Below are 14,094 nucleotides of genomic sequence, written 5' to 3' on the forward strand. Positions count from 1 at the left end.
AATTGTCAGTGGCTCTGATTCTATTAAAAGGTTGTGATAATCCCTTGAACTCCACAGTGTTAATGTGGATCATATTAAAAATGGGTTTTAGCCAAATGTTTTTTTGAACATTTGTTCTTATCAATAAAGTTAAAATTACACTAGTGTCAACTTCAAAATAAATTGTTGGGGTTTGGCATTTTGGTTTTAAATCATGGAAATTCATTGATCAGAAAGAGTGGCAACCCTGAATATAACAGAAGTCGGTATTCTGAAAAATCACACTTATTTCTGTGACAGCCCATTTCAAGTGGTTGTAATCACTGGACAAAACATGTAACTGAAAAACAGAATTTCCTTTAAAAAAAAGTCCTTTTAATATGTTGTGTTTTCAATGAATCTCAGATTTGAAGAATGGCAACACAACACTTTTTCTCAAATGGAATTTATAATAATTCCACAGTTTGTCTCAGACTATAAAAAACAATGCATTAGCAAGTTAAAATATAGACAAAAGCAAAAACAGTACAGGTGTACATTGATTTAAAAAAACACTCCTTTCATGTCAATTTTTTCCACTTATGCATTCGCACAAGTTTCCCTTGTAGATGAACCGTAAGGTTTTTCATGTAATATTTGCTTTAATGAGTTGGTTCTTGGTGCTCAGGTGTCAGCAGTCAAGCTTGGGTTTTTTGGCCTCTGGTTCTGACTCAGGTACAGGAACACTAACCCCAGGAATCTGGAAAAAACAAAGCTATACTTAAGTGGTTTAAAAAAAAAAAAACTTTATTTCTATATAGTTTCAACTGTTTGAGCCTGATGATCTAACATGTGTCTAGAGTTGTAGCTAATAACAATAAACAAGTAATAAATAAAACAAGGGGAGATATCGCCGCCACAAAATTTTTGTGCATTTATTTACTTATTTGGCAAGTTGTTGTGTAATAAATCCCTTAATTATCGCAAATGATGCTCATCAACATGATATAAAACACCTTCAGAGGTTTATTTTGTGATAAGGGGCTTATTAAACAGTCTTTTACCTTATAAATCATACAAACTAGTTCAAATTATTTTACTGTAAGAAAGAAATTGTGAATTGATTCAAGAGGCTTGAAACTTGCAAAGCGTGGGAGACTGGTCAATCATAATTTAGAAGTTATTATACAAAAATAATTGCAGCTGTGATCGACCAGTCAGAATCATTTCAGAAAGCCATGTAATTATGTGCTTGCAGTATCTCACAATTAAAAAAAATCTAGAAAACAAAAACATACCACTGGTTCAATGAGCTGCATGTGAATGGATGAAGAAGTGTAAATGAAAGCGTCAAGGCTGATCGTTACTTTAACTTTGTCAAACATGCGGAACATGTGTTCCTCCACTTTGAGTGTAGGACCCTGAGGAGAAGAATACACTGGTTCTATCATGTATACATAAACATGCAACATCTTATGAATATGACCTGTAAGGCTAATACTGCCTGGCTCCGCACGCTGATATCAAAGTTTATCCATACCTCAGAATCAAATATGAGATGAGGGCTGGGTTTGTCCTTGTTGTCAAAGAACACAGTGCCCTTTATTCCAAACTTAGGGATGAGGATGATAATGGCATTTTTTCTTACAAAAAGAATGAAGCCTTCCTCATTTATGATTCCCTTATTCTTGAAGAATAGCTGAAGGGTAAAGATTAAAGACACCATACATATTAAAAAAAAAAATTGCGACAGTTATTCCAAAAATCATTAAAGTCAGGATTTTTTGGTTTAAGTTGGAATGATCTCTCTACAATGTCGGACAAGTAACCAATTTAAAATTAACTCTTGTGAATGGATGAAGAAATGTTAACAAAAAATCATCAAGTTGGAATGATCCATCTGTTATTTAAAATTAGTTCAGCTGTTCAGCTAAATTCACCTTTCATTTTTAGGTCAACTGTTCCTTTAAATTGCTTCAGTGGTCCAGCGCATCTCACCTCCTGATGGGTGATGAAGTGTGTGTAAATGGGTGATGCCAGGCCATAGTGGTGGAAATCACTGTCCATGCCAGAGCAGAAATACACAGCCTGCATCATGCAGCGGGTGGCCAGAATCCTCAGCAGGGTGTTGAAGTACGGAAAGTTCTCAACTGTCGCATTGTTCAGGGAATCAGCCAGAGCTTTGGCTGAATCTATGTGGATGTTAAGGTCCTGGAAAAAGACAATAAGGCAAAAATAAAAAAAATGACCAAAATTCTGCAAACGTTTCAAATGTGGGGATGATTATATACCCATCTAAGTGGGTTGCAGCATGAAAAAATTTGGGATGCTCTGGCTAACACAAAAGAAAAGACACTCACTGCTCGCTACTTACTGGTGTAAAAGCCCTGATACACTCAAGGTGAAGTTCTTTTTTCTTTGTCTCTCAGGGGTTATAGTTCGAAATAGGTGTGCAATGGTATCAGTCATTCTGACACTACCCATGATGCTGAGAGTGGTGTTTAATTGTGTATGTGGATATGGGCCGTACTCTTTTTCTCAATAACACAACAAACATTACAAAAAAATTACAGCAATAAAACAACCCACAAAATTGTACGAGACTAAAACAAAAATAACAACTTTATTCAACAATTTATCTCCTCTGTGTCACTCCACATCAGCGTAGTGCCATTTTGGCGAATTTGAACTGTACGCAGGCAACGTACGCTCTTCTGTGTCAGGATGCTCTGTTTTCTTTCAAATCAAAGCATAAATATACGTAGATAATGTATCCTTGTGGCTTGGCTGAAACAGAAGAGCGTACGTTGCCTGCGTTCAGCTCATATTCTCCAAAATGGTGCTACGCTACTATTCTGATGATGCTTTTCATACTTTCCTGGACCTTGACACTGTTATTTACTTGGCAGTCTATGGGAAGTCACAAGCCTCCCTCTTTTCATCCAAAATATCTTAAATTGTGTTCCGAAGACGAACAAAGCTTTTATGGGTTTGGAACGACATGGGGGTAAGTGATTAATGACAAAATTTTCATTTTGGGGTGGAGTAACCCTTTAACTAAAGTCCAAAAATATGTCTGACTGGCCTGGTTTAATACTGGTGTTTGGTACTTGGTAAGTTAATGGTATGATTTCCACAGCCAAAACCGTACAGGAAACTGTTCAGTGAATTATTCAACATCATAAGACAAAACCTCTTTGGTGTGGGTTATATAAAAATGAAACTTCCACCCACCCTTGATTTTGCAGCCTTAATGAGGATGTCGTAGTTTGATGGTGGTGGTGAGGGGTGTTTCCTCAGTAGGGCACATTCTGAGAACTCATCATAGATCTTCTGTGCTACAGAGATATTCGCCAACAACATGAACTCCTCAACCATAGAATTTGTCTCCCTGGAGAAAAATGTAAGTTTGAACTTCCAGAATCCAGACACAGGCAGTTTGGGGAAAACGAACAATATTATATTTCGCCATACAATCAACAGAAATAACAGAAGTCAAAATCAAACCATTAATATTTTAAAACCTTTGGGAGAGAGATGTATATAGCACTCACTTGAGTTCTTTGGTCTGCAGATCTATAGGGTCATGTGTCTCACTGTCCATATGGAAACGCACTTCAGGAGAGGAGAGGGTCAGTGCTCTGAAAAGAGTAAAATAAGCAACTCTTACAAACCGGATCAACTGCTTCATGTTTAAAGCTAGGTTTCAAAATTATTTTATTTTATTTGAATGGAAATACCCTTTTTCAGTCCTCCGACCCTTTAAGATCTTGGCCAGTCTGTTAAGGCCCCGCAGGCTCTTCGTGATGTCATCATTCATGGTGGTGTCATCAATCCTCATCTGAGCTTCGGCGTATGTAAGGGAGGCCTTACGTGATAAAACAACACCAGTTCCTTACAGTGCGCATTCGATCATAAACCATCATTTTAAATCCATTTTTGAAAATTAGATGCAGCAAACCTTGGAGTTAATGACACTCTTTGTGAAGTGAGTTTTGATGATTTCAGCATTGTGGTTCATCTCCCAAATACAAGAGAATGCTAACCTGAGGGTGGAAGAGCTCATTAGACAGTGAAGGTTTTCAATTACTGTATGTTTACTATGTAAATATATAATAAGAAGTGTATACAAAAGGTATCCACGTGAGTAATGGTAGTTATGCTAGAAAGCACACCTCTCAACATTGGATCTCAGAGAACACAAGTTGGAACTCAGAAGTTCAGGAACCATGTCAATTCTCTGTGAAAAGATTAAAAAGGGATTATATGCATTAAAACTCTACAAGATTAAAGGTTATATTTGAAATGAGGAAATTCAATTACTATCCAAAGATCATAAGTTCAGCCATTAAAATATTTATTTCCAGGCTTTTGGCCCAGCAAAGCCAGAATTTTCGATTTGGGACAATATTTTTCATTTTTGAGTGCATTTAATATTTGTTATTACAGCTCATTATCATTCCATACGTACCTTTCCACAAAGGTAGACTGTAGTGCCTCTGCTTGCTGCCTCTTGATCTAGAGCATTTCCTGGCCGAATAAAATGGCTGACATCTGCTATGTGAACACCAACCTAAAACAAAAGCATACCATTCAGTACAAAACCCTGATGGAATTGCTCTAGTAAATTCTCTTTACCACTTGTGATAATTAACGCAAGCTGCTATACCTCCAAGTTTCCATTCTCTAGTTCCCGACAATGAAGAGCATCATCAATATCCGTACAGCCAGGAGGATCCACACTACACACACCGAGGTGTCTGAGATCTGCTCTGACTTTCAAATCCTGCAGGAAAACAACAGATAAATATCAAGCTTTGAGCATTTCAACAGTTATCATGAAAAATGGCGACACAACAAAGTGTTTCAAAATGCATGACTACACTACCTCCTCAGTAATACTCCAGGGCATCTTGGGTAGGAAGCTAAGAACAGCCGGAGAGAAGGGCAGGTGAGGAACATCATGCTCCAGGAGAAGCACCTCTGTCTCAGTCTCTTTATCTCCAGCAGTGCCAAGGTTTTTCACAAAGTGACCCTGAGAGACATTGAGAAAAGACATATAAAGTGATCTCAAAATGATCAGTGGAATCTCAGCATCCAGGCCTCCAGACTTGTGTTATGTTTAAAACGGTCTAAATAAAAATTCAGAAAAGGTGGCTATTAATACACAATAAGCATGATCAATAATCCTCAATGCAAGTTTGCATCATGCCTTTCTAGGGACTCGAGAAGCAAATTAACATATCCTATACTCTCTATGTACAATGCATATTTTTCTGGCTAAAATCATGATTTTTGTACCATCCCTATATAAACAAACCAATAAAATTAAAAATAACCTACTGCTAAAAAAGCATCTCTGAGGAAATCTGTGGCTTAAAACTAGTCATCATTTGTATAAAATGAGACCGTAAACCATGAACACTTACATTTGGGTATCTGGAGTTTTTAGGCCAGCCATCGATAGCAACCATAATCCTCTGTCCAGCCAGATTGGCGGCTTGTCTGGTCTCAATACGAATCCGTGGGATTCGTCGGTCTGCTGGGGTGAAAAGGTGCCTTGTTGCCTGGTGTGAAATTCAAAAGTTAATTAAAGGGATACTCCACCCCAAAATGAACATTTTGTCATTAATCACTTACCCCCATGTTGCTCCAAACCCGTAAAAGCTCAGTTCGTCTTCGGAAAACAATTTAAGATATTTTGGCTGAAAACCGGGAGGCCGTGCAATCTGGGTTATATGAAGCGACGGGAACACTTTTTGAAGTTGAGAGACGCAGAGGACACTGTTGACAGAGGAATTGTTGAATAAAGTCGTTATTTTTTGTTTTCTTCGCTTACAAAAAGTGTTCCCGTCGCTTCATATAACCCAGATTGCACGTCTGACGTCAGATGAGAGTATTCTGACAACGACTTTCATACATTTTATGGACCTTAACACTGTTATTTACTTGGCAGTCTATGGGACAGTAACAGGCCTCCGGGTTTTCAGCCAAAATATCTTAAATTGTTTTCTGAAGACGAACTGAGCTTTTACGAGTTTGGAACGACATGGGGGTAAGTGATTAATGACAAAATGTTCATTTTGGGGTGGAGTATCCCTTTAACGCAATGCATCAGATTTTTCAAGAAACATAGATTCTTAAAATGACTTAACAGTCATGCTATACAGTGCATGATCAAAATACAGTGGTTACATTAACAAAAACTGAATTATTATTATTATATTGTCTGTTTAACTCTTCAGGACATATGCTCATTCAGAGCTTCAGTTAGTTATTTCAATCACACTACTATCTCTTATGCTTATTTGATCAAACCATACACTGCCTGGCCAAAAAAAACAAAAAACAAACAAAAAACACCATTTGCATAGGATTGGATTATTATTGCAGTGATTAACATTCGGGCATGTTATATGTTTGGCAACAATTCTTTTAACCCTAAATGATGCAGTGCGTAGTATAATTTGTAAAATAGTCGTGCAGTGATCATTGAGTCATTTTCTTTTATGAATTGCCCACCGCTGTGCTGAATAAAAGTTGTTTTCTTTTTCTTTTCTTTTTTTTAAAGAAATTAATAATAAAAGTAATATGAAAAAACAATAAAAAAGTAATGTGTGTAATATGAAATAATAATAAAAAAAATTAAAAGTGATTAATCTTACTGACCCCAGACTTCTAAACACAAAAACACTTGATTATACATTCACCATGTATAACAATCACCTTTTGCACTATTAGGTTTTTAATGTGCCACGGACAAAGTTCAAATCAACTCTAAACAGGACAAAGTCACCATCAAGACAATAATTTCAAGCAAGTTGAGAGTTGTCTTTAAAATCGACTGAACTCAGTGACTGAAAATTGGCTAGTGGGAAGGCAGATATCCTAGCCTTACAAATAATACTGGTTTATATTATTGTATCATGGTGAAGCCCTGTTACCTATTTGATCATTGACTGTGAGAGCATTCCACAGTAAGGCCTCCAGTTCCTCTTTATAATGCCCACCACTCGTCCAGTGGGCTTGAGAATGCTAGAGTCTGGTGGCACACCCTTCAGGTACAACACAACAACAAAAATTCATCATACAGGTCATAAAAATATTCAAACATACAGTACATTATTAGAGTAATGGGTTCTACAACTACACAGCTTCCGAAATATAACTTTTTGGATTTAACTACACGCTGACCTTTGAGCAATTCTTTTAAAGTCAAATGACTCATTCAACCTTATTTTCAGTCTCATCTTCCTCAGCATCTTCATCATTTGGACTATCATCCTGCAGCACAACAGATGATGGAGCAACCCAGCGTTCTTTGGGAAACAGTTCAACAGCCACTACGTCCTGATGAACAGCCCGGTTTAAATTCTGAAGGCCCTGAAGTAGAACCTGCCAGAACATGTGATGTTAAAAGATTTTCCTGCTCACAAATGTTTTTAAAGGAGTAGTTCACCCAAAAATTATAATTCGCTTAAAATCTACTCAGGCCATCCAAGATGTAGAGGAGTTTCATGGGAACAGATTTGGGAAAATTTTGCTTTACATCTCTTGCTCACCAATGAATCCTCTGCAGTGAATGGGTGCCGTCAGAATGAGAGTTCAGACAGCTGATAAAAAACATCACAACACTACACATGACTAAAACCCATCAATTAACATCTGCTGAATTGCAAAGCTGCATGTTTGTAAGACATTTTTAAACTTCAAACCATTACTTCCAGCTAAAATACATAATATTGCTTTCTCTTGTGAAGGAAGGAGGAAGCGTTATTATGGATCATGGACTCGTAATTACAGTGGAATCTACAGTCTGAAGTTAAAAATGTCCTAATGGTGGATTTGTTTCTTACAAACACACAGCTTTTCACTTAACAAGATGTTATCTGATGGACTGGAGTCATGTGGATTATTGCTTTTATCAGCTGTTTGGGCTCTGATTCTGATGGCACCCATTTACTGCAGAGGATCCACTGGTGAGCAAGTGATATAATGCTCAATTTCTCCAAAGGATAAAAATAAACCCATGGAGAAACAAACTCATCTACATCTTGGAAGGTCTGAGCGGGAATACATTTCAAACTTTAAAAAGTACAACAAAAAAAATCCTAGGAAAACAATAATCATTTAATTTATAAAATGAAAATAATCAATGACCTTTCTTTCTACATGATAGCCTTCTTACCTCATTGATATCCTCCCCCTCTCTATTTATAAAGACTGTGCCCTCCAGATAGTTATCTCTGTTGGCATGGAACGTGCCTTGAAGCAATACTCCGTTCTTAATGCCACTCTGAATCCTGGATAAGGGTAGATGTTCTGGAAACAGTAACTTACTGCCAGTAATTTCATTCTATAAAGAATCATAAAAGACAAATCATATCATAATATAACATAACATAACATAAAACAATAAAAACATATAAAAAGTAAAAGGTTTCTTGATCTTCCATCACAGTATACACACTTGGTCATCAGGTTGCAATGCAAGTCTGTCCACAAGCTCAGGGTTGCCAATCAAGCTCTTAATATATTCTTCACCTACATAAAAAAAGAACATACAAAACCACCATTCATTTTTGAAAATGTTAACATTTCACAATTATGCCTTATATCAAGATTAGGGCTGTCAATTAAAAACTAATAACGCTAATTGTAAGTTATTATGTCATGTGAGAATGCGACACTACCCTTCAAAAGTTTGGGGTTGGTAAGATTTTTTTCAATGTCTTAAGAAGTCTCTTATTCTCACTGAGGCTGCATTTAATTGATTAAAAAAAACAATAATATTGTAAAATATTACAATTAATTTTTTTTACAATAAAAAAATAATAATATATATACACACACACACACACACACACACACACACACACATATATATATATATATATATATATATATATATATATATATACACGTGTGTGTGTGTGTACTCTTTTCTATATATATTGTAAGTAGTTTTTTTAATTAAATTTATTTTATAAAATATTTAGCAACATTATAAATGTCTTCGGTGTTGCTTTAGACCGGATTAAAGGGCTACTCCACCGCAAAATGAAAATTTTGTCATTATTCACTTACCCCCATGTCGTTCCAAACCTGTAAAAGCTTCGTTCGTCTTCGGAACACAATTTAAGATATTTTGGATGAAAACAGGGAGGCTTGAGACTGTCCCATAGACTGCCAAATAAATAACAGTGTCAAGGTGCAAGAAAATATGAAAAGCATCGTCAGAATAATCCATCTGCCATCAGTGATTCAACCATAACGTTATGAAGCGATGAGAATACTTTTTGTACAAGAAGAAAACAAAAATAACAACTTTATTCTAGGGCTGTGCAAAAAATTGAATACGATTTTCATGCGCGTCTCTTCAGTAAAGACGCTCCTGTGATTAGTAGTATATCTCCAGCACGTACATTAAGATCAGGGTTGCCAGGTTTTCACAACAAATCCTGCCCAGTTGCTTCTCAAAACTAGTCCAAAACTAGCCCAATCGCGTTTCCAGGAGGTTCCCCCGATAAAAATTGCATCCCGGGGTTAAAATAGTACGTTTTTGGCAGGGTTGCCCTGGTAATATTCACATTTTAGGGGCTAAATATCACGTTATTGGTATTGGGTTCGCTTCAACCCGCGGACATGAAAAACAACCGCAGACTTGGCAACACTGGTTCAGGTGGAGCGTCATTTACTACACAGAGCCGTAGTCCACCGACAAGCTACACAAAATCGCTTTCAAAATCGACAAAGAATCGCCCGCGACTTTAAAATCGATTTTGTGTAGATTGTCAGTGAATTACGGCTCTGTGTAGTAAATGCCAACCAGTGTTGCCAAGTCTGCGGTTGTTTTTCATGTCCGCGGGGTGAAGCGACCCCAATACCAAAAACGTGATATTTAGCCCCTAAAATGTGAATATTACCAGGGCAACCCTGACAAAAAACGTATATTTTAACCCCGGGATGCAATTTTTATCGGGGAACCTCCCGTAAACGCGACTGGGCTAGTTTTGGACTAGTTTTGAGAAGCAACTGGGCAGGAATTGTTGTGAAAACCTGGCAACCCTGATCTGAACGCACGTGCTGGAGATATACTACTAATTACAGGAGCGTCTTTACTGAAGAGACGCGCATGAAAATCGTATTCGATTTTTTGCACAGCCCTACTTTATTCTCTACAAATCAGTGTAGCGCCATTTTGGCAAATCTGCAGGCGGCATTGTGGCGCGGCGGATACAGAAGAGCGTACGCCATCTGCGTACAGCTCAGATTTGCCAAAATGCCGCTACACTGATTTGGAGAGACACAGAGAAGAGGAATTGTTGAATAAAGTCGTTTTCTTCATGTACAAAAAGTATTCTCGTCGTTTCATAACATTACGGTTGAATCACTGATGGCAGATGGACTATTCTGACGATGCTTTTCATACTTTCCTGGACCTTGACACTGTTATTTATTTGGCAGTCTATGGGACAGTCTCAAGCCTCCCTGTTTTCATCCAAAATATCTTAAATTGTGTTCCGAAGACGAACAAAGCTTTTACAGGTTTGGAACAACATGGAGTTAAGTGATTAATGAAAAAAATTGTCATTTTGGGGTGGAGAATCCCTTTAAAGTATTAATTACTTTGAAGAAAAAAAAACATCCTCAAGTTTTGAATGGTAGAATATAAAGGGAAAAAATAACAGAATTATGCCATTGAGGACAACAAAAGAGGACAAAAGTAAGTGTCTCTTACATCTGTACACAATCAGACCATACTGCTCTGCCTTCTCTTTATTGGCCCGATCATCAGTCAGCAGAACCACTTTGAGTGAACCACCATTGGTCTTTTTAGCGAGGTGATCTGCGTACCATTTAGCAGCGACACGGATGGCTCGATCATTACGATCATTAGCGCTTTCCCCTGGCTCTCGTTCAATGAATGTCTCTTAAAACAAAAATAAATATGAGACACTAACATGCATGGCCCTAACATCAAGCACTGTCTGTGAACTTGTATACAAGCCAGATCAAATGCATGTCAAAAAGGTAGTGTTAGGAGGCATACAGCCTCTTAGGATGTGTTACCTGTGATGCTCATTAGTGAACGTGTAGAAGTGCTTTTCCTTCTCATGAATAGCATCCTTGATTCTTTTGTAGGCTGGGGCACTCCTGTGTCTGACCTCTTGTAAAACGGTCTGAAGAATGATGACGTTCCTGATCAGAGGGTCCTCAAGGATGTCAATCTGTCAGAAGTGAACACCAAATCAGTTTTGTCTCATTTAAGGTAAGACACTACAGGCAAAACTATTGTGTATTCATGCACTGGACTGGTCAATTATGACATGTGGCTTTTCAGACTAGTGGAAAGAAAACATCCTAAATTCACATTTAAGTGTTTATTTTATTACACTTTATCTATTTGTGACTGTGTATTGTAATTTAATATGGGTGACCCTGGACCACAAAACCAGTCTTAAGTAGCACAGGTATATTTGTAGCAATAGCCAACAATACATTGTATGGGTCAAAATTATCAATTTTTCCTTAATGTCAAAAATCATTAGGATATTAATTAAAAAATCATGTTCAATGAAGATATTTTGTAAATATTCTACCAAAAATATATCCAAACCTAATTTTCGATTAGTAATATGCATTGCTGAGGACTTCGTTTGGACAACTTTTTTTTTTTTTTTTTTTTTGCACCCTCAGATTCCATATTTTTAAATAGTTTTATCTCAGTCAAATATTGTCCTAACAAACCATAAATCAATGGAAAGCTTATTTATTCAGCTTTCAGATGATGTATAAATCTCAATTTCTTAAGACTGCCCCTTATGACTGATTTTGTGACCCGAGGTCACATTGATTTTTAAAGGTTGGGAGTTTTTTCTTGACTCCAGCAGCACTATCACAAGTTTTATTCCTGTTCATATCATTCAGCTGATTTATATAATCTCTTATTCCTAAAAATATGGTTAAAATGTATTCATTTATTTTGGCTGATTTATGGAGTCATAAAAAGTAAAATGTTAAATTCCCTCTGTTATAACCTTTAACACCAATAATTCAACAAAACATTTGTGTCCTGTTAATATATGCAAATTAGCGCATATTTTATTATAAAATGTCTCATTTACATATTAAAAATATTTCAGAAAACATGAAATGCCACAAATTGTGTTAACGCTGACATCTAACAGATTTTATGATAAATAATGAATTATGACTAAGTAAATTGTGGTCTAAGATTCGCGCTTTTTGGGTCACCCACTTAGAAATGAAACCATTAACTTTGAATGAATGAATGAATGAATGAATGACTGACTGACTGTTATATAAAATAATATAAAATAACCGGAAATCCCGCCTCTTTAATATGTAATAGATGTATTTGGTGTGTAGTTTAGCCATATAACGTTACATTGACTAAACAAGACGTCCTCTAATTCTTATACCAATACTTTGATGACAGTTAATTGTTTACAAAAGCTGTTCAGAACAAATACGCGTATTATAATAAGATTCTATTAATAATAACAATGAAATAATTAAAAAGCAGATACTTGATGTAAAACCACATTGGTGTCTGGGATTAAATAGTGCGGATATGAGCACAGGTTGCTCTCTATGCACGCGTCCTCTTGCAGCACAGGCGCTTCATCTTTACACTCCTTACACACTTCACTTCCACACCAGATGTCATCTCTCAGGTAATGTTCGCGCACTATCTTCAACACTCCACCAGCGCGGGTCTTCTTCACAAATGTCTTGGATTTCAGCATGATCTAAATAACCGGTGGTTCTGAGGAGCTGTTCCACCAAAACACACCGTTAACCCACGAGTGTACCGGTGTTCTGAAATATTCGGTGTCTGAGATTTTCGGTGACGCTGGGCGGAGCTTACATGAATATTCATGAGTTTCCTGTTTCGCGTTAAAGCGTCTCTGAAAAATATTAGTACGTTGTCACTGAAACATAAACGATTTTCAAAAAGGTATGTTTTAGCGTATAATGACATTATGCTTAGTGTATTGTTGTTTTTATTACTATTGTTAATATGCAAAATAATTTAAAGATTGTGATTGTCGTAATGATTTACCTGAGGTAGGCTATGCTCCAAATGAGCCTACAACAATTAAGCATTTTTATAATATTAAGAGTCCTTAAAATGTGTCGTTTAATAACTGTTCCAAAATGTATCTGTTGTGCCATAATAAAATGTATGATGATTATTCTGTGTCATTCCTAATCGTTTGCTCAATCATTCAAAAAAATGTTTTTAATAACAAAGCAAAAGATGAATTTTTTTTTAATGCACACATGAACTGGAATATAAACATTCTTAATCTCTGTATTTATTTATTTATTTGTCTAAAAAAAATATACATTTAGTAGATAAAATGCACTATATATGCACTATATAGTTAAACAAAAATGTACAAATGTCTTTATACACTTTATTATTGTATTTAATCATATACACATTGTGGTGCACTTGAAAATCATTTTGACTCAAATGTGTATTGGTCAAGTTTTGAAATCCACAACCTTGCAGTACTTTAACAATTTTTTGCTTATTTTCTACAAACTTATAACAATTAAAATGTTTTGTAGTTTAATAGAAAGTGGCTAAATCAAAACATACAGTAATTTGTATATTTTCATTTCAAAGATAAAAGTAGATTGCTTTTGCTGAATAAAGACTTCAACTGATTCGGTGTTAAAAGTTTTATTAACCGATGTGGTGAAGGCATTACATAAATGACATTTACTACACACCTGTATAAATATAAAATACGTGGTCATGTTTAAAAAAAAAAAAAAAACCCGGTGAAAAGCTACAGAGGATGTAACAACTTGTATATGTGTTCAGGGATAGGCCTACTGATCAACATAAGCAAGCACATGTTATATGATTTCTGTTGTAAGTAAATTATTAAATACATTATTAAAGTAAATTCCTATATGAACAAGAAATGGCAAACAGAAATTTATGCACCATGAACAAACTCAATGAAATCAGTCTAAATGTTGGGAGAAGAAACATGCTTCCAAATCAATGGGATCATATTGTTTATACCACTGCAGAATAAGCCATTCAAGAATGACCCACATGTTTTTAATATTAGTGGAATATCCACCAAC

The 14,094-nt window shown here is 36.1% G+C and overlaps 1 protein-coding gene across 1 annotated transcript; it reads right to left on the bottom strand.

Annotated features, from left to right (window-relative positions):
* Window positions 1–332: 332 nt before the first annotated feature.
* LOC109069755 (DIS3 exosome endoribonuclease and 3'-5' exoribonuclease) lies at window positions 333–12,796 on the bottom strand. The gene is given in 20 exon segments (XM_042717570.1): window positions 333–718; window positions 1,257–1,379; window positions 1,499–1,668; window positions 1,899–2,169; window positions 3,193–3,349; window positions 3,513–3,599; window positions 3,699–3,826; window positions 3,920–4,004; window positions 4,134–4,198; window positions 4,430–4,531; window positions 4,628–4,744; window positions 4,847–4,993; window positions 5,388–5,525; window positions 6,903–7,013; window positions 7,192–7,353; window positions 8,147–8,314; window positions 8,429–8,502; window positions 10,700–10,892; window positions 11,031–11,189; window positions 12,513–12,796. Coding segments are annotated over 20 exon segments (2,745 nt in total). The 5' UTR covers window positions 12,732–12,796; the 3' UTR covers window positions 333–649.
* Between the last annotated feature and the right edge of the window lie 1,298 nt (window positions 12,797–14,094).

This window comes from Cyprinus carpio, chromosome B1, assembly GCF_018340385.1.
Source record: "Cyprinus carpio isolate SPL01 chromosome B1, ASM1834038v1, whole genome shotgun sequence".
Classification (NCBI taxonomy): Eukaryota; Metazoa; Chordata; class Actinopteri; order Cypriniformes; family Cyprinidae; genus Cyprinus; species Cyprinus carpio.